The 21,755-nt window shown below is 41.4% G+C and overlaps 1 protein-coding gene across 1 annotated transcript in view; it reads right to left on the bottom strand.

The window, feature by feature from the left end:
• Nucleotides 1-7,272, bottom strand: part of GCLC (glutamate-cysteine ligase, catalytic subunit) — a 20,461-nt gene extending 13,189 nt beyond the window's left edge. The window contains exons 1-5 of the mRNA XM_009882134.1: nt 7,163-7,272; nt 5,600-5,782; nt 2,675-2,788; nt 1,885-1,943; nt 1,658-1,794 (exon numbers count right to left, since the gene is read on the bottom strand). Of these exons, the coding sequence (XP_009880436.1) occupies nt 1,658-1,794; nt 1,885-1,943; nt 2,675-2,788; nt 5,600-5,782; nt 7,163-7,266 (597 nt within the window). The 5' untranslated portion in view covers nt 7,267-7,272. The remainder of the gene's footprint in view (nt 1-1,657; nt 1,795-1,884; nt 1,944-2,674; nt 2,789-5,599; nt 5,783-7,162) is intronic.
• Nucleotides 7,273-21,755: the final 14,483 nt, after the last annotated feature.

Here is a 21,755-nt window from a genome sequence, read left to right as displayed (position 1 = left end):
GACTTGAGGGAACATTGGATTTGTGTGTGTTTTGCAGCTGACATTCATTAAAACATCCCAAATTAGAAGAAGGGTGTCTGGTAAAGAAAGTGTTTCTTCTGCGTCTGTCCTTCAAGTGGCTATCAGATAGAAAAATGCACTTTGAAAAGACAGGACTATTTACCTCTCTTGCAGAGAAGCAGCTAAGTATGATTTCTCATCACTAATTTTGGACTTCCAGCACGAGGGAACCTGTCTTGGGGTTTAGTGGGACAAGACATGTATACTTTTTCCCCTGATTCAGTGATATCCACTTCCCTTTCCCTTTTATGTTTATTCCAAATCACATTAAATTTGGGATTCCACCTGGTTTCTAGCCAAATATCCCATTACAGAGGAAAAGGGCACAGCAGCCTTCTCCAGAGGAGGGCTGCTGGCACTGGAAGGACTGCAGAAAGCAGCAGCCATGAGCTCAAGGCTCAGCAGGCATAGGGATGTGAAGCCTCAAAAGGGGCAGGAGTGCAATGGTTTGCCATGCAGTTCGCAGGCGCAGCGCCTCCCACCCCACCGTCACTGCGGGCTGTCCCAGCCGAGCTCATCAGGGCATTGCTTTTAACCTTGGAAATACAGCAAACCAAGTGGTAGCTTGCTGCATAGTGAGGAAAAAACAGAAGGAAGCACAGATACTGCAAACTACCTTACAGAAAATAGGTAGGGAATATATGTTTTCTTCTAGTCGGTTATCAAGAATTATCAGTTGATACACAAGCAGTTGTTTATAGCACCTGCCAGCCTTGTTTTCATTCTCCCTTTAATGATAACAAAACTACCGAATTTGAGCACTGATTTCAAGAATGGGGAAGAATAAAACGGTATTCCATAAAAAGAAATTTAATGTATTTTTAAACAAGTTCATACAAGGGCTGAACAGTAAGGCTGTATTTCTTTTATTGGTGTTAAGTAAGAAAGAGATAGTACAAAATAGACCATATCAAACTTTACACCCTGTAAAAACATGCAGTATTATGTACACTTTACTACTTCATCAGATTCTCCCTAGTTTACTCTCAGTGACAAGAAATAATACTTAGCTGCTGTCAAGAACATTTCATTTATTCAGCTTTTGTAATTTCTCAGTCTCAAAGGGAAATGCTTTGAATGGGATTATTTCTACCCGTGCTGTGAAATAAGACGACCTTGGAGAATTTCCTTTAATCCCCTAGAAACTTAACACTAGCCTCTTCCTAGCTCTGCTTCCAAGACAGCGGTGGTAACAGGCAGATTTCATCAACAGTCAAATACATTGCTACTACCTAAACCATCAACCCCTAGCAGCAGGTTACTGTGACAGAGAAACATTTAAAACAAACAGATATTGAAAGAATTAAAGCACTCCCAAGATACCTGGGACGTGGATATAAAACGGAGGATACTGTAAAACAGTAGTTACTCAGGGAAATGAATGAAAACAATAAAAAGTGAGCTTGCATTAATGGGAAAAAAGAGAACCAACAATGTCCCCCAGCACACAGTAACAGAAGACAGCTACCCATGTGGATTGGGTAGGTTCACGGTACATGAATTAAGCTAGAGAAACTAGACATAAGGCAAATCTTAAGAAGGGAAGCGTTTAGGGAAGACAACATTCAATGCCATCTTGAAAGCAGACGCATTTTACCTGAAGACAGCAGTTTCCCATTCCAAAACCCATAGCATCCATGTATATATAGTCTGGCTTTGCCGCTTTTGCTGCTTCTCCATCATCATTAGGAAATGTTTCAATAAACGGTGATGGCGTGTTCTTATCTTTAAATACTGTGTGGAAAATGCAGGCACTCAATAACCCAGAGCATTAGATTCAACAACTATTTTGAAAAAGAAAGAAGATAGACTGAATTTACTTACTTGGTACATTTATCACAACCTTTTCTCCTCTTCGGTGCCGAATGTTTCTGGTCAGCGTACTACAAAAACAACAAAAAAGGTTTGCTGAAATACCTGACAGTTTCTCTTTATGCAAATGTTTTTGCAGTTAGTTTCTCAGCAGTTCTCAGGGTTTCAGAATATCAACTTTCTATTTATTTTGAGCATTTTCCTTCAGGATGCTTCTTTTCCCAGTTTAAGATAGACTATAACAGACACAATACCAAATTTTTCAGGCAGAAGTAGAAAGCTACTGACCTGAAGAATAGAATGGTAAGTGAAAAGGCATGCTTAGTTTTTAAATAGAATGATTTTCATTCTCCTAAGCCTCATCTCACAATGAAAATCCCCCTCAGACTACACAAGTAGTTTGACACCGCACTCCATGAAGAGTAACTAGGGCAAGTTACTGAGTACACTGAGCTGTTGCTGTGACATACCTGAGCAAGAGCTGGATTAACTGTGATAGAAGTGGTTAGCCACGGGATTTCAAACAATTTTGCAGTAGCATAATCAACACCTATTGCCCCATAATGGCGTGAACTATATAAAGTTACTTGAACTTAACAGTTTACTTTCTTAAGTCACTTTGACAGAAAATACACGTCATCACAACCATGTCATCACAACCATCTCTGCCCAAGTCCTTGTGGTATCTGCAGCAACTAGACATATAGCTCTCTATTCCAACAAGGTAAAGAAATGTATGCCCAGGAGATTTAAGCACAGAAAAATACTCAGCTTCTCATTTACACTCTCAAAATACTCTTACCTAAATCTGGGATGTTTGTTGATGGCTTCATCTGGAAAAAAGAGGGATTTTGAAGCTCCTCCTTCTACTGGTGTTGGCTTATATTCTGGCAGCGTAAACCCAGGACACCCTAACCTATGTAACACAACAAGATAATGAACAATAATGAAAACAGACTGTGATTTTAAAATGGTCAGATGATTGAGATTAGGATTCTAGCAGACAAAGGAATGAAAAGAGATTTTTTTTTTTTTTTTTTAAAGCTTGCATCTACTGTAAGTATTTCTGAAGCGCTTTTCAAGACTGCTACCTATGCACGTAGAATTGCCAGAAAGAGGTCTTAAAATAGTTGCCGTTAAAAGGTCAGTGCTGACCAACAACCAGCTTCTGTGGTGGTTAAACAGACTTTTTATTAAAAAACCCTCTACTCTATCATTGGACAGTAAACATGGACCTTCAGTGGTGGAAGCAGGAAACTTCACAGAATTATGCAGAGTATACACCCATTTTAGTGCGTTAGCACCTGTCATTAATACTGACACGCAGCTGCATTCTGGCCCTTAAACAGTTTCTCTAGAGGGTATAGGTCAATGCTGATTGCTGAAGTAATTTATCTAGCACTGCTCCCAACCATCTACCACTGTTAAAAAGACATACCTAACGAACTCTGTAAGAATTAGAGGTAGTTTCAAGTGATACACACATCTCAAGTCTCACAGCAGTTTGCTATTTTGGATCTCTGAAAAACCCCATAAATAAGAGAAATGTAGTAAGCAAAGAAAAATTACACTATTAGGTGTAAAATGCTGACAGATACACAAGTAAATCAGAATACAAGCCTCTCCTTTGGAACCTCCATTGTAAGTTTAATAGTCATCTGAAACAAGAATAAGTAAGTTTTCAGTACAACTGAGGCAAAAAAGCATTTGAGAAGTTGGAGGTAAAGTTGCAGAACATTAATTTCTCCATGCAGCACAGTATAAAACACAAAGATTGTGTTATCTCAAGAGGCTCTAGTATTTGGGTGTAAAAAAAAGGGTTAGCTGACAGAACTACAAGCAAACTACTCAAAATACCAGGAAACACTCACATTTCTGGAAATATTATTTGTGTTCAACATCTATTTCACTATTGGTTTCTTCTTCCTGGTTTAAGTATACAAGTTCTCCTACAATATCTAAACCCAAATTCATCATTTACATAAGTGCAACATTGTAAACAGCACCACTCCAGTCCTCAAGAAAGAAAACAGCTTTCTGGTCCAGTAGCAAGGGCTCACAAATTTAAGAACTAGGGTTATTCATTTAGCTTCTAAGGTAGTATTTTTTAATATTTAAGCATTTTCAGGTTTGTTCATTTTTAACTGCATTATTTTAATTTGAATAAGCCTTCTTTACTTTTCTTCTGTCAGCACTCTAACAAGGGGGGTTTTTTGCCTTTTCAGATGCACAGATTTTTTTTTTATTATATGCACATGTATATGCACAGAGACTACATACGTTATTGTAGATAGAATGTAATAAAAAACCCCAAAGCCACAAAACATCAGAAATACACATTTCAAGCAAGGCTCCAGTGAAACCAACAGGGACTTGAATGGCAAGATAACAAAAGGCAGAAACAAGAAACTAAATAGGCTAGGGAGAGCAATCTCTGAAGGATAAAACTATGTTTGGGATGACCCATAAGCAATAAACAAGCTACATTTTTTATTATTTACTGGCTTTCACTGAAGTCCAATGTATTGTTCCTACGGTGATGTAAGAAGTATTTATCTGTATCTACAAAGCGATGAAGAACTCTCCCTTTATTATTTGCAAGAGTGAAAAATTCATTAAATGACAATCTATTTGTAAGGTTGTAGGGCAAAACCCCCTCAATTCTGTAACACTGAGAACTACTCAACCACTGGACTTTAAATAAGCTCTTAATACATTAAAGATACCTAGCATAGCTTCCATAAAGAGGAAGCATATTTTGTCAAAGTGTTCTTAAAATAGCATTCATGGGGCGTAACACAGGCATTTTGGTACCTAAATTTCATGGCCAAGTCACATTTTGTACTATTCCTGCTCTCAGCAAGAACTTAGGGCCATTGCATTCTGTACTACACAAGAAACCAGCCAGTAAAGCCAGCTGCTTCTCCTCTACTGCACAGCAATTTTTTTTAATTTTTTTGTTTACTATTTTAAGCATAACTATCTTCATTCATTTGACTGACCAGGCTAGTTAGAATGAATGTAATAAATCCCTGCCTCAAATTGTGTTTGAAAGGAAGGTCAAAAAGTACAGTTTCTCCTAGGTAATGAAGTACATCCTGAATTTCGTTTCTTTAAGAGTCTCTTTACAACAATAAAAAGGAGGAAGTCTACCCTTTGTAAGGGTGTTACGAATCCAGGAGAGGAGGTGCGCTCCTTTCTAGATTCAATAAGTACAGTATTACAGAAGTTTTAAGTCTTCATTTTGTAAGGATAATCACATTCCTGTTCTACTGTGTGCTCCAAGCCACCAAAAGAATTTTGCATGTGCTTTAGTGGAAAAAGTAGCGTTAAATAGAACAGGTTAGCCATGTTTTACAAAACTGCTGTTTATAAAGATCAAAGCTTGCAAAACAGGTAAAGAGAAACCTTTTCTATAAGATTTGCCCTATCAGTTCAAGATAGCAAACTACTCTACATACAATACTTTATGTTCTGAATATGCAGGTACTCTCTCCCAATACAAAATCACCACAGCTTAGAAGTAACCTAAAAACATAAAAGAAGCTTATTTGTTTGTCTCACTGCAATAAAAATTTTAGGAAACAACTGGAATGTTAAGTCAAAGTACTTTGATTGGATCATATTTTGCTCAGTTTCATTGTACGGCTTACCTATATGCAATAAGGAGAAAAAAGCATACACGGAGAGTAGGAAACACAGCATTACATTTCAACAATCATCTCACCTTGGAAATGATGTCACAGTGCAAACAGCCTCATTTTCTTTGAGCACAGAAGCGGCCTCTTGCCGTCTTTTCCTCATGTTGTCTTGCACAGTGTTGAATTCAGACATGGTTCCCCCGTATGGCTGCCCAGGCGTCCCTTCAATCATATAGCTTCCATATTCTGGTCGCCAGAGTGTTGGGTGGCTATAATAAAAGAATAGCCTTGTTTAGATATTTATACAACTTCAAAAGAAATAGCTTATTTGTGAGAATTTCAGAAATTAATGCAACCTGCAAGAAAAATCTCATATCGAATAATCAGCTTCAGAGTAACACAACTAACGTTCCAATGTACCTCACTGCTGGGAGACAGCAAAAAGAAATTAAGGCACAGTTTGTCAGTAGGAAGTGTTGCTGTGAAGTGCAGTAAGTATGATTTGCCTATGTCAAACTGCAATCACCTTTAGTATCTCCCTCATGCCTTGGTTTTTTGGGGCTTTAACTGAAACTGGAAAATACAGAACATTCAACCTCTTCCTCTTCCACAGTACAAGGCAAGGCAAAAGTTATGCTCCATTTCTTCCTTCTACTGCCTGTGAATACCCGGTCCTGTTTCACAAATTTATTAGGTTAAGAGATGAAATGAAGTTTGAATGCACTTAGTCACCCCTGAAAAGGCCCTTGTGAAACTGTGCCGTCTCTATGGAGCACACTCTACCAGAGGCAGAGCCACATCTCCTCTACTGCTCTGGAAGTAGTAGTTTTGAGCCTAAAAGCAGAAGGATTCCTTCTTGCAGGCTTTCAATAGTCCCTCTGCCAAGGAAGACAGACAGGGAAGCCTTACTGGAAGATGAGGTTAAGGTACCTTGAAAGAAGCAGACAGGCCCAGGGCACAAAAGCCTTTTATTACAACAGCAGAGTTCCTCCACCTTCCTGTATGCTGTGACCTGCATTCAGCTCTTCAGTGAAAGCATTTTGCTGTCCTCTGGTCCCATTTCTCTTCTGCCATCAATTAAAAGGCAATTCACACTTCTCTGGCTAGTTGAAGTAGGGATATGATGCAGTTATTCTTGAAAACTTCATGGGAGAGGATGGGGAAGAACTGCCCTGCCGTCCTTACACCTACCTTCCTAATTCTGCGAAAAATGGGAGAACGCTCCTACAGACAACAGGCTTCCCTATATAGCCCTCACTTGCTCCTGTCCTCAGGGATACAGGGGCAAGTGCACACACAAACATGCTTCATGGCACAGTGGAGGTGTAGTATGTGATTACTGTGTACACACAGACACAAAACCAGAGCAAGACAAAACAAATACCCAAACTGCAACTTCTGTGGGCTCACTGTCACATCCTCCTTTCCCCACCGCCCCCCCCCCAAGTCATAACACAAAGGGTGCACAGACTACCTACAAGTGTGCTCAAAATCTTCCACTTCCTGCACCCCAACTTTATCTGAAAATATCAGTATCTGTGGCTTATGGTTTTACCAACAGCAGACTCGAAAGTTAAGCCATGTCTACAAAATTCTGCAAGGTATCATAACAGAAAAGGAAAAAAAAGAAACAGGAAACAGCTACTCACTTGGGGTTTACCTTCTCCCCCTTGTCTTGAAGTGTTTGAAGAACTTCTTCACCACAGAGCACCAAGCGCACTTTCTTATTCTCATGGTCAAATTTTACTAACATATATTCCACCTTGTAAATAATAAAACCGAAAACAATTAAATGGTAAGATTTTGTTCACACACAAACACATTGGCACATAATTTTAAGCATCAAGGGAGTTGAGGAAAGAAAAAGGTATGTCAGACTGAACTTCATCTCTACAGAAACTTAAAAACCATCACTAACTATGAATGCAGTAAACAATACCACAGAAGACGGCTGGATGCTTATTTTATCTTGAGTAGAGAATTGAAATTCCTTGAAGTCCACCTCGAAAAATTTTTCCCTCCATGTTTAGTTGTAGATATTTCGCAAAAAGATTCCCGAGTTTATATTTGCCTCCACATTATTTTTCAGACAAAAAAATTAAAATCCTACGCAAGCTATTAACCACACGCATCTCTTGTCATCCCATGAATTACAGTCTCTGCTGCTGACAAAAAACAATCAAATAAAAGAGACTCATTCTACAAACAAGACATTCATTTACACCCATCACTTGTTGGAACTATTTAAGACTAGCACGACAAAGCCTCATTTACACCAGGGAAAGCCCATGGTTGTTACAGACAGCATCAGTCCTGCTGTTTATTAACGCTCTCCAGCTCTTGGCACAGCACAGGTTTTTTACACCCCTTCTTGATTCAGCTTTGCTGCCACCTTTTCTTCCCCTCCTGCCCAGCAGCGCACCTTGCCCCAAGACCTCTGCCTCCTCACCCCTGAACCAGGCTGCGACCCACGGCCACTCCTGGTGACACACCAGTGGAGACTTCGATCCAACAAGCCACCAATGACAGCAGTGCCAACACTGCATCCCAGCACTGCAGAATATTGTTTCCCCAGCAGAGACTATCTGAAAGCAGCCAAATCTAGAACACCCGCATGTCAAACTTTCTAATCTCCGTGCATACTTGCTATCAAAACTTCCATGAAGACTTTTAGAGCGTTACCCAGTACAGCAACCAAACAGCTGTCTGGACCTTATAGCCCTTCAATACTTACTGATATAATCTATTTCTGACACCTATTTGGCTGAGGATGCTTTGCATTGTTCTGGGAAGCGTGGCAGACAAAACAGCCCCCAAGCATAACGTACTGCTTACCACATAAAAGCAGAAGTTGCACATGGAAATGCATGAGAAGGGTACTGGTTTTGAAAACCCCCGGCTGGACCAGTGGCAATAGGCAGTGCCTTTTGTTGGAGGCTCTCAAACTGCTGCCTCAAGACCTTCACAGCTCATCTAATACAAACATCAACCTGTAGTTAAAAATTCAGGTTGCAGTTCCACAGCCAGCACTTGTCAGAGGTTTGGCACTGTGCTACTCAGTTTTGTTTTCTGCCAGTGCCTAAAAATGCATCTGCTGGTACCTGCCAAACACCACTGCTCCAGCCCCAGGAGTTCAGACTCATGCAAGATGCTGATGTTGAAGTTGCAGCATACCAACTCACAGCAACTTCTATGTTGTACAGAAGTCTGATGCATATAGGAAAACAGCCTGCCAAAACACAAGAAACTTGTGTAGTGTTTTCCAGCATATGGTAAATGGATTTGTGGGCTTCATGTTCTTTGGTTGCTTCAGTGTTCATGGAAGAGTTATTGCTAGCTACCGTGACAACAAATATAATCCTCCATTGGGATCTGTGATTAAATCACAAGCAGCATTATCCAAGAGTGTTTGTAATTCTACAGGATCTGATTAGACACAAACTCTGGAGGGACTCATTCAACAATTATACGTGTTCTCTGTATTTTTTAAGATCAAATTTTAATCCCCTAAAGAAAAATAATTTCTCCTTTCTGTGCAAGACAGCTTTTATTTGTGTGATAGATTTTGTGGTTTGTGTGTATTATGCCACAATAATCTACTTGACATAACTACAGACTACAGAATCATAGAATGGTTTGGGTTGGAAGGGACCTTAAAAATCATCTCGTTCCAACCCCCCTGCCGCGGGCAGGAACACCTCCCACTAGACCAGGTTGCTCAAATCCCCATGCAGCCTGGCCTTGAACACTTCCAGGGATGGGGATCCACAACTTCCCTGGGCAGTTTGTTCCAGTGGCTCAGCACCCCCATAGTAAAAATTTTCTTCCCCGATATCTAAGCTAAATCTCCCTTCTACCAGTTTGAAACCATTACCCCTTGTCCTATCACTACATGCCCTTGTAAAAAGGCCCTCTCCAGCCTTCTTATAGGCCCCCTTCAGATACTGGAAGGCTGCTATAAGGTCACCCTCGAGTCTTCTCCTCTCCAGGCTGAACAACCCCAACTCTCTCAGCCTGTCTTCATAGGAGAGGTGCTCCAGCCCTCTGATCATCTTCATGGCCCTCCTCTGGACCCGCTCCAACAGGTCCATGTCCTTCTTATGTTAGGGGCTCCAGAGCTGGACACAATATTCCAGGTGGGGAATTCCATACTGGGGAAGTATAGTCAACCAGAACGCACTCCAGCACTGATTTACTTGTTACCTACTACCAGTCTCTCCAGTGGCAATAAAAAGGGCCTTCTCTTACACTTTCCATTTTCCTACCATCTCCTGCTTTGGAAACACATCATTCTCACTTAGACCCAGCCTGAACTATAGGAGGTATGCAAGAACACAGTTCTTCAAGTCATATAGACGGACATGTGAATGGGCATCAAGCCCACTGCCCGCGTGGGCTGGTAGCAAACGAGAGGGAAAAGGAACGACAGCTGCCTTCAAGAAACCCCAAAGCTGAACATTTGTCCGCCATTACATGAATATGTCACTGTGATTAGCCTGCTGTCTTAAAATCCCTCTCTAAATGTAACTGCAATGAGCTGGTGGTGTGAACACTGCACTTCTCTATAAAGCGCATGACAAGTTTCACAAAAGAAAATAAGCCAAAAGCGTAAAGAAACATTAAGCCAAAGTGGAAAACCCAAAGAAATCAAAAATGTTTCATAATATGAGTGCAGTAGTTAATATATCCCATTTATTAACATATCACATCTAGCTTTAGAAACAACTACTACTCTTGCCACCAGAAACAGTGACTAAATCTTCAAAGCTGTCTCAACATAGAGAAGATCTGCCATTAATTTTAATGAGAAAAGAAAAAAAACTTCAGACAGCTGCCAACAATTCCAAGTAACCCACAAAGTATCTTGCCAACAGAGGGACTGACTGAATGGGCATCGTTAAAGAATTTAATTTAAGCTCATCAAAAGATTTAGCCTACAGCTAAAAAGAAACAAACAAATTCAGAGTTCACATATTTTTACGTTTAACTTCAGCTCATCATTCACAGACTTCTCACATGTTTTCTATCCACAATAAAGCTCAGAGAATTGCAGCCAAGTTGAAAGCATCGGCACCTTGGCAGAGCTTCAAGAGTCCAAAAGTCAAATATGCAGGGTTTCACTCAACATTCATAATTCATCATTTTGCCAAGCTCTCTTGAGTTCACTTTTCTTCCTAATTTTAACTAGTCTCCTTGAGCAAGCAGCAAAATACACATCAGGTCAAACTACTGATGCAGATGGCTGACAAGCAGCCTTGCTAAGAGCCAGCTAGGAAAGCACACCCTGCCATGGTAAGAAAGGTGGCCACTGTTGACTTGCGTGCCCACCTGGTGCTCTCATACTGCAGCAAACCCTACGCATCTCTATCCTCCATCCAGCATGTGCTCCAAGGCTGATGAGGATGAAAGGAGACCTCTCAGGTTCTCCCTGCAAACAGACACGCTCAACACTGCTTCAGTGGACAGACCTCTCTGACCAGCCCAGGTCTGCACAGCTTGCACGTTTGCTGGGGCACCTTACCTGGAGAATGAACAACAGCTGGGCCAGCAAGGTCACAAAGCGAAAGCTGTAAATCCACACACGCAGAGAGAGCAAGCCTAAAAAAACTGTTCAAAGCTAAATGCATTTAAAAAGCAAATAAATTCTCAGTTAAAGCAAATAATCTGAGTATAACAGATCTACCCATGAACGAACACAAAGAAAAATTCTTCTTTACAGGCTTCCTTCCTCTCAACTACCGATTTGCAATGTACTGCATATACAGAGTACTTCCACACCAGCTCCGCTCCACCACTGTATCTTCTAGGCATAGGCAGGCACATTAGGTTGCCAGCAAGAAAGCACCCAGAACAGCATTACTTCACTTGTCATGATTATTTCTCACAGTTGGCTACCAAGGAAATTTCAGGCTTTTGAAAATTCTTTGACATCACCTCTGTAAATACAACCACAAGTGAGACCTTGAAGGCCCTCAACTGGGAAGGAGCCAAACCACTCTCCATGCATTAAGGCAAACAGTCATACAGGACTTGCTTGGTGGCAAAGTGAAAGATGGAATTCTTGGTCCTCTGGAAATGGACAAGTATGTCTGCAATTGTGTTTGAATGCCTGCATTATTTGACCATAATTCCACATATTATGTCTGCATAAAGCACGCTACTTAAAAATGAAGAAGTATCGGTCAAGTGATTCTTTAGTAGCAGTTCTAAAGAACAAGGAGAACAAAAGCCAATGCACATCTCACATATGATCACTGTCCAAATACTTGCCTTGGCAGTGGTCTGCTTTCCAACATCAGACTCCCACCTTCCACACTCAATTTAATATCATCATGCTAAATACACTGGGAACAAAACCTATCTAATAGTTGAGAGTAAAGCCTCTGTTCCAGAGTTAATGTTAAAAGTCCTTTAAACATTCAAAGTCTTTGCCAGAAGGTATTTCTGCATCTGAAAGCACAGGTAAGCATACAGTCTGGACTTTGGTAAGCTCAGAAGTAAGGCACTGAGAAGATTATAGAATACAGGAAAATAGTTTAAGAAGAATGATCTGAAGAGCAGCTTTTTCGAGAGGAAAGCAATGCAAGTCTGTACACTCTCTAGCTGTGAAAAACAGTTCCCTTTTACCACACTTATCATCCATCTCAGCTGTGGGTGCCCCATCACTGGAAGCATTCAAGGTCAGACTGGATGGGGTTTTGAGCAGCCTGATCTAGTGGAAGATGTCCCTGCTTACTGCAGGGGGGTGGGACTAGATGATCTTTGAAGGTCCCTTTGAACCCAAACCATTTTGTGATTCTAAAAAAAAAACCTGATCACAGGTGACACATGGACCACCACTGTTCCTCAAGAACGATCTTACTGATGGTTTCTTTCTGCTTCCACTGTGCACCTACTGCCATGTACTTGGAGCAATCGTAGCAGCCTCCTCATACATACCTTCCTTCAGGCCTTGAGCTTTAAGAGAAATTGGAAATTTTTCCTAAACACCCAGTGAGGTCTCATGGCTTTTGTTTACTATTACCAAAAGCCACTACAACACTTAATATAAATATTTTCACACAGTAAGCCTCATATATATTTACGTATACAGCAGAAAATAAAGTGGAAGTAAACTTTCTTCTCAAGACCATCAAAGAAACAAACCCTGTTTCACTGGTTCCATTATGCTTCATTATGGAAAAAACAAAAGTAGCTCCTCCAAACATTTATTGGTCAGTTAATGCACCATCAAAACACCATGTGTCATTAAAATAACAGTCTACAGGAGAACAAAGTTTTCATAATCTGACTGTTCATTAAAGAACCTCTGCCACAAGTTTGCAGTGTTAAGATGGAAAAAGCAGATTTTTTTCTGTAGGTACACGTACTTTTGATAGATGTAGAGCATAATACTAAAGAATTTTTTTTTTAACGGAGTTATTTTCTCACCACTGCTGTGATAAAACACAGAGCTGCAGTAATAAGCAGCTGCTAATGTACCTTTAATGAAAGGTTTGCTGGCCCACAAAGGCAAGTCTAAGCCCTGAGGGAGTGCAGTTTGGAGGGAAACAAGCCTGGAAGTGCCCCAGAAGCCAGTTACCCTGTTTCTAGCCAGCAAGCCCCCAGATTGCACATTGGCACAAGGCAGAGCACTTCCACGCTCATGAGGTTACTATGGGTATTCTGTGTCATAGCAATGATTTCAAAAATCTGCTATGAACAGCAAAACCAAGATGCAAACGTAGTTCCCAAAATGCTTAATTTCAATCAAGCAGACTGGAAGTGGCCAATCAAACGAACAAAGCACCATCTCCAGCTCTATACGAAACCAAATCGCAGAAACCATGCCCTAAAACCAAAACACAACTGATGTTTTCTATTACATTGACAATAAGCAAAAAAATTAAGGACTTGTACACCATGTTAAAGATGACCATAGCTAAAGACAATGAAGAGGATGCAGGGGCTCTCATCTCAGTAAACACAGCCAGCCCCAGCTAAGTGCTCCTGCCCGTTCCCCCTCCCACTTGCCAACATCAGGATTGCAGATTTTCTTCTTCTGCATGTTATAAGATGTGACTAGAGGATGTCCTGTGCCACGCATACCACAAACCAGGAAGCTGAGGTACTGAAAACTAAAGTCTAGAGGTTATAATCATTTGCATGCTTCTAAAGAACAAGATGTGGCACATTAGTGAACAAAGTGTCTCTTCTTTGACTGCTATACTATGTAGCACACGAAGTAATACTATAAAAAGAAAACTAGAATGTTAATTTAGATTTCTGTAGCAAAGATGCTCACTTATGAATTTTTACATTTAAAGCAGAAATTAACAAGTGGTTTTGGCGCAACTATATTTTCTATTCCCCCACAGTTTTTATAAAATAGTTAAAAGACCATTTATTCAACTGTGAAACAAGATGCTGCAAACTTCTAAGTTGCCTCTTGCACCAAAAAGCAAGAAGAAAAAAAAAACACACAAAAAACAAACATGCAACATCAACAACAAAATAAAATCTTCCCTGTACTCATCCTTCCTACTCACCCTTTCTCATACTGTTAAGTAAAGTAACGTGTCTGTGCAGCAAGGGGAAAGGGAAGTCCTGTGGCAAAAGAGGAGTTATGTTGAAGCAATAGACAACAGCCCCATGACAAGACCATAGCAATTCACTTGACATCCACAGATGCAAGTTCGCTGTGAATACAATATTTCTGTATCAGAAATATACAAACAGCTTGTAATTTAAGCTTCTCTTATTAAGATCTGAGATTGGGAAGGAGGAAATCAATGCATACCATGAGTGTTGGTCACTATTTATGACAAATTGCAGCTTGTTCAGGGAAAAAAAACCAAAAACAAAACACAAAAAAACCCCTCCAAACTGTTTTCTATGAATCGCAAAACTAGCTTTTGAAGAAGCTTCTCACTGTAAACTACAGTGAGACCTGCACTGTCACACGCACAACACAGGTAGGTCAGCAGTGCTGCACTACAACCTACACACACCTTGTCACCCAGCCACAGAAAACCCAAGGGGTGGAAGCTGAAGCAAAATAATCAGTCATCTGGGTGGTTAACACATCATGCATGTTGTGAAAGCTAGAGGTTTAGGTGTAATTCACTTTACGCTTTCCCTGACACGAAAATTAAAGCCAGGCAGAAAAAGTAGTTTCATGACCATCAGCTAAAGCATCCAGGGAAGGAGTAAACTCTTCAAGGGCACCTATCTTGTTCAAGTCAAGACTTAAGGAGTTACATTTACATCTGTTAGTGAACTCATTTTAGAGACTGCATATATACACTCCAGGCTGCCAAGCAGCATGAGCTGATGCATTAACATCGTACCTTCAGACCCTGCTCCAGAAGCACCCCTGTGATAAAATAGCAGGCGCAGCTACAAAACATATTAAGGACACACTAAATCTATTTGTAAACAAATAATGCCACTGTCCCTTTATTTAGCCAAATAAAGCTCAGAGAGAAAGGATGAACGGGCAGACACGTGACAAATAACCAAATCATTCACGAGTGCTGCTTCCCCCCATGTGGCAAGCAGGCAAATACATCGATTAAGACAGCTCCCATTCAGATGCATCCACACATGCTACATTTGGCAGGGGGCCATCACGAGGAATTTCTGCATGAAAGAAATTCAAAAACGCATTCTGTTCGGGGAATTTTGCTGGGGGAAGGGGGAGACTAAAAGTGGTTGTCTTAAAGTGACAAAAGCTCAAATGCAAAAAAACAATTTTGTAAGACTTCAGGCTACGTTAGCGTTATTATAAGCACGAGATTCCCAGGAAAAGCTTTAAAACAAAGCAATTTCTGTACACTGGTATATTGCAGCAGCTTGCACTAAGTGAGCATGTGAGCTCATCATAGTATTGATGAGTCTGCATGATGACTTGGCTGAATTTTTTTTAAAGAAGATCTATTACTGACAGCCAGCAAAATACAACAACTGTTTTTTGTGATTGTGTTCTATTTATAATATATACAGTAAAAAGCTAGTTAGAAAGTTTCAGATGAACATTAAAGAAACCCCACGAGTCACTCAACATTTATCTAAGTGGTTTGGATAGAGGAACGTACATCTTGCAGCACACGGAGTTTAAAGAAACTACAATAAACTGTCTATTCTTGTTGTCCGTGTAAAGTGTTTATCTTGGCTTCAAAGTTCGGATGTAGCATCTTGTTCCACAGGACATCTAGGCTTTGTAAAGTAAGTAACGATCCTAAAAGGACATCTGCTGCTTTTCTGTTCCATCAGGTTCGTCAAATTTCTTGTAAAATGAGAAAAGAACACCACCTTTCCTATACAGTGTGATGATCCCTGAACCTACTGCTTCTTTGGTCAGTCACATAGTTCTTTCTCATCTCTAGCTGAGTATTTCTGTGCACATACACGTGTGTCTGTGATGGTTTTGGCTGAGGTGGAGTTAATTTTCTTCATAGTAGCTAGCATGGGGCTATGTTTTGGATTTTTGCTGAAAACAGTGTTGATAATACAGGGATGTTTTAGCTATTGCTCAGCAGAGACAAGGCCTTTTCTGCTTCTCACATCACCCCAACAGTGAGTAGGCTGGCAGTGCACAAGAGCTTGGGAGGGGACACAGCCAGGACAGCTGACCCCAACTGACCAAAGGGATATTCCATACCACATGACGTCATGCTCAGCACATAAAGCTGAGGGAACATGGAGGAACAGGGGAACCTTCAGAGCGATGGTGTTTGACTTCCCCAGTAACTATTACACATGATGAGGCCCTGATTTCTTGAAGATGGCTGAACACCTGCCTGCTGATGGGAAGCAGTGAATGAATTCCTTGTTTTGCTTTGCTTACACATGCAGTTTTTGCTTTACCTATTGAACTGCCTTTAGCTTTCTCACTTTTACTCTTCTGATTCTGTCCCGCATCCCACCAGGGGAGGGTGAGCAAGCGGCTGCACGGTGCTTAGTTGCCAGCTAGGGTTAAACCACGACAGTGTCTCTCACCAAGCTTTACCTCTATCTTTTAGGGAAGAGACGACCAAAACTTCATCTGTGTATTTTAGGGATAGTAGCTGTACATATTTTATGCAGCTGGTGAACTAGATTCACCATTGCTAAAAAATGTCCTAGGCTCTGTTCCTGGTTTTAAATGGGGGACAGACAAACAGGAGCCTCAAACTGTATCTGAATCCAAACCCACTTCCTTAAGACGTAGCAATTATTTTACCAGTCTGAAGTTCTGCAGATTACAATGCAATGTCACTGATCGTATCATTTACACAGTGCTGCTGCCCTGAAAAAAAAAAAAAAAAAACAAAACCAAACAAAAACATACAGGCTGTAAACCGTAGCAATACATTACTGCAACTTCCCTGGGAAGAATCATTCAAAAGGAAAAGGAGAGCTTTTCACAGCCTAGCCTTTCATTAGCAAAAGAAGAAAGCTTTAAAGAGAGTCGTGCACCTTCTAATAAAAGGCAACACCTTTGGTACATTCTGGTAAGAAATCTCTGGCCTGTCTTCTTGGAGCATCTGAGAAGAGCTGCTTCATGTCTTGCACAAGGAAGTGCTGAGCAGCAAATGTTCATTATAGTTCTCATTTAACTTATTTACAAGGTATAATTAAAAAAAACTAACGGATAAGGAGGAGGAATTCAATCAAAAGTACAGACGACAGACCAAAAGAAGGTTGAAAAAGACTGAGAAAAAGAACATGCAGGGAAAAAAGCTACCCCAAAACAGAATTAAGTCACTAAGTCTTCAACTTGCAAGCAGTGCGGTGGTACATTTTTTTAGGCTGTCTCATACAATTAATTATCAAATCTTGTTTAAAGGCCTCCAAATTACACATATTACAATTTTCTAAAAGCTACAGATGCTTATTGTGTGCTATGTCCCAACACTGACAGGAAAAAGACTCATATGCAACAGAATGGTCATTATGTCCAATTTCACTAAACAAGGCTGGGCAAGTCAAATTACCATTTCATTCACATATACTTTTAAATAAAACTGTCAAGTTTCGCCCATGCTTGCTTTCTACACCCCTCCTTCTGTATGGATCTCCCTCCAGCACACCTTTCTTGACATTTTCATATGCTGAAGCAGCTCCTCCTTACTCTTTATTGTTTCTTTGTCCCCACCAATTTTCCTTTTCCAACTCTTCTTCCTTCTGTCATTTGTTCCCAGTCCACCTAGGTGTTCTGCCTGGAGAACAGCCAAGCAGCTGTCCCATGTGGTGGCAAAACAGACTGTAGAAAAACTTAATCAAGTATACATCTATGTATGAATACATACGTATATGTAGTTACACACAAAGTACTGCGATTCGTACGCTTGCGTGCACGCTCAGCATACAGCAATGGCAGTGATCCTAGCCAAGGGGGCAGCCATTCCACTTGTCTGATCCGAGTGTCTGCATTAAGCTGCAACGTGAAATTTAAGCAACATCAGTCAGCTAAAGGAATGCAATCAGCAGACGAGAGGCGCTGAACATCACAAGAGATTGCTAATGCGCTGGCACAGAAGAGAGCTTTTTGGGACAAAAGCTGGGAAGCAGCAGAATAGGCTTTGCCTTACTTTCAAAACCCCTTTAAACTATTTTGGTACCACTAACATCTGCCAAGCTGCACAAACTAATTGTCTCACATAGTACCTACTAACTCTACTGGACTTTTAAAACACAGTACTGAAAAGTTGCAGGTTTTTGCATCTGCTGCACAAAAAAAAATAAAAATTAACGACCACTACTCTACAAATCCAAAGATAAGCATTCATTGTTGGATGGAAGAGGAAGATGAAAACACAAGACCATGAGACTGTACTGGTTAGCATGACAGGGTCTCCTCAGCAGATGTAATTGTTGCTTAACTTTTGTGGGCATTAAGGCAAGGATAATAAGGAGGGGTTTGATGAGGGATAATGAGATAGTTCAGTGTTTTGTATTTTCCACTGTCAGGAGAAGCCAAGCATGAACAGGGAGGCCAACTGTCAGTTTTAAATGAGGCAGAAGGATGATTAAGAGGCAAAGGACCTTTGCCTACAAACGCAGGTTCAAAGAGACCTTTAGAAAGATTTTTTTTTTTTTTAAGGAGGTCTTATTTTGTTACACTTACATTTGTAGGCTTGCTTTTTTTTTTCCCCCACCATTGCAAAGACTTCACAGTTGTGGGAAACAGTAAAAAAGAACTGTCCCCAGAAGACACAACAGCTGTTTGGTAAACCCCTTGGTTCTACTAACCCTGTAAGCAAGAAGATAGCTGACTTTTCAAGAGGCAGCAGAACCAGTGTTTTGACCTTTCCAGCTCTTTACTCAGGGGAGGATGGGAGCACTACGGAACACTACCCTGCAATGCAAGTTGTGATGCTGCCTCACTTCCTTCAAAACAAATGCCACTACAAACACTCTGCTAGCACTTAGCCTCAACACTTTTGTCTGGCACCCAAGAAACAGAAAGCATATGATGATTCCTGACAGTTTAATTCCCTGGGATGACAGGGAAAGGAGGCCCTACGAGGTTACAAGCACCCCAGAGGACCATCACAGCTCTTATAATGAGCCTTACAACACACACTGCGAAGTGGAGTCCTGTTGAAAACAGATCCAAAGCAAGGGCTGGTTCTCATGAGCAAACACAGGATTTCTTTTTCACAATGGCATCAGCTAGATGGGGACAATCTTTAAACTATTCACACATCTGCCCTGAAAGACAAACTCAGTATATGTTAAGAAAGTTGTTTCCCCACATCCCCCCCAAGCATTCCTTAAAAATGGAGTAAAAAAAAAATACATCTTTTGCAAAACATGGTCTCAGAAACAGCTCTCAAACACAAAAGTAATTTTGTTTATTCTGATTTAATCTCTACCATTACACAAGGGCTGTCATCTTCATTTTTGATTTCTATCTTCAAGAGGTTTTTAAGACAATAGAATACCCTCAGGCTATGACTTTATACATGAAGGTCAAAGTGCGCTAAAGGCTTTTTATGAAAGTTGTCCAGCTAGTCAGCTGATTCATCTAAGCTGCATGTAAATGTGGCACCACTTTCTAATAACTAGATATTTGGGAGGAAAAGTGAAAAAAAAGTTTATTGCTTTTCCTACTAGCCCATCTACAGCACAGGTGCAATAAGTTATGGAGACAGGTGTGTTTTTGTGTTTGCATAGGAAGAGGAGACTGGCAACAAGTATCTGGTACACTAACACACTCCTAAATGCTGTGTTATGTAAAAATAACTAATTGCATAATACAGTAGAACAAAGATAAGTTGCCACACTAAGTATATTACCATTTGCTAGAAATCAGAGGTAGGTGATGAACTGGGTGTACCTAACCTCTGAACGTTCACAGGCATTTCAAATATGGCTCTTACCTCCTTATCAGAAACATGGCAGTAATCATACTGCTCTTAAAATTCTGACTTGCCACACTGAGCCTGACATAAGAAAATTGTGAATCTCCTTAAACATAACACACCACCATTTACCAAGCATACGTTCCTCAGTACAGTCCCCACGCCAAAGGAAGAACGAGGCTCTTGGGGTGCAGTCTCACCATACAGCTACACTTACCAAGTGACTAACCACGGGTACTACGGGGGATCATTCCACTTGCCCCCTTCCACATGTCCCTGCTACTTTCCCCAGACTAAGCAGAGGATCTTGCAGTGAATCAGCGGAAGCTCTGAGAAAACAAACCACCCTAGAAAACTGAATGGGAAAAGTTTTCTGCTGCTTTAACTTCTTGAACTCGTGCAGCCAGTAACAACGCAAAGAAGGCAGAAGAAACACGAGCCAGGGGAGGGAAGCTGAACCACCTCGCTAGTGGATCAACCTTATCTAACTTGTGAAATCTCACCCTGAGAAAGCAAGGGCAACTAAAATCTAACACCCATTGAAAAATGAGTACCCCATCTTAAAGATTAATGAGAAAACCCTCAAGCTAAGTCTCAGAGCAATAGGAAGACTCTGCTCTGTTTATATTCCTGAACTTAAGACTGTTTGCAAGGCTCTTCTGTCTGTGTAACTTGTCATGCAAGAGATGGAGGAACACAGGGATGTCAGACAGGGATAGATATATCTAAAATTTCCTGAGTCTACACTACTCTGGCTGCAAAACCCTGAGGTGTAGACTAGACATGCTGGCAGCATTGTTCCCTTCACTGGACAGATTTAGCAGATGAGCCCCCACTCGTCCCTCTTGAAAGCGGCTCCTGTGCTCCGATGCTTGCCTTGCTCAGTTATGTGAAATATGTCAGCAATTCCTTAAAAGAACAGACTTTAAGAGACAAGGTCTCTCAAGGTGCACAAGGGGAAGAGCATTTTCCTCTGGCAAAGAGCATCTGTGAACAGCTACTATTACCACTCAAAGTTTTCTCTGCTTTTGCTGTTCAGAAAGGAAATAGAGCACGAGACAGACATGTGATGGCAAAGCCCCCCCCATTGCTCTCTTCCTACTCTGCTCTTCCAACTTCCCTGCCGTCATCACAGACACCTCCAAGTGACAAACACCCGGACCACACCAACACCACGATCAAGGATGGCTTCTAGCAGAGCACATGGTAAGCTGCTCCCCACCTGCAGGGAAAGCTGGGACCCTCGGGAAATCCTACTAGCAATACAGGAAGGAGACTCTGCTCCTCGCAGAGTGTGGCCAGGCTGGGGACACACTTCAGCGCAGGTTTGCACGGCAACACGCGTAAAACCTGCAGATAAAGTTACGGTCCTTGGGCACGAAGCGCCTGTAACAAAGTTCAAGTCACAACCCGAGTGATCATCCTCATTCGACAGGCAAACTGACTCACGCCAGACACCTGTAGGACTCTGGGGTAAAGCAAGGCTCGGTGAGTCCCCTTTCCACAGGGGCAAGCCAGGACCACGGAGGTACCTGATAACGCGGCAAGCCCACTTGCCCACTTCTCGTCCCTGCTTCCCTCGCTCCCCTCCCGAAAACGGACTCTGAGGCTGAGCTGGCACCACCCCGGAGTTCGGACATACACACGCTTAAATCGGACCTCACTCCAGAGAAAATAAACAAACTCCTGGGAACGAGGGAGTGCTGCCAGGCATCGCCGCTCCCGGGAATACACCTCAGGCGGACCTACAGACGCCTGATGGAAGCCCTGAAAGTTACTTTAGCGTTTAAAAAAAAAATAAAAGAGATTAAAAAAAAATAATCACAAGGCAATACCGGGGCAACGGCGCTGCGCAACCGGAGGCGGCGACTGCGCGAGGAGGACGCGCGTGCGGGGGAAACAAAGGCCCTCC

The sequence above is a fragment of the Charadrius vociferus genome, unplaced genomic scaffold, assembly GCF_000708025.1.
Source record: "Charadrius vociferus isolate BGI_N301 unplaced genomic scaffold, ASM70802v2 scaffold113, whole genome shotgun sequence".
Lineage (NCBI taxonomy): Eukaryota > Metazoa > Chordata > Aves > Charadriiformes > Charadriidae > Charadrius > Charadrius vociferus.
Note: the sequence above shows the minus strand (reverse complement) of the source record. Positions and strands in the feature narration are given on the sequence as shown.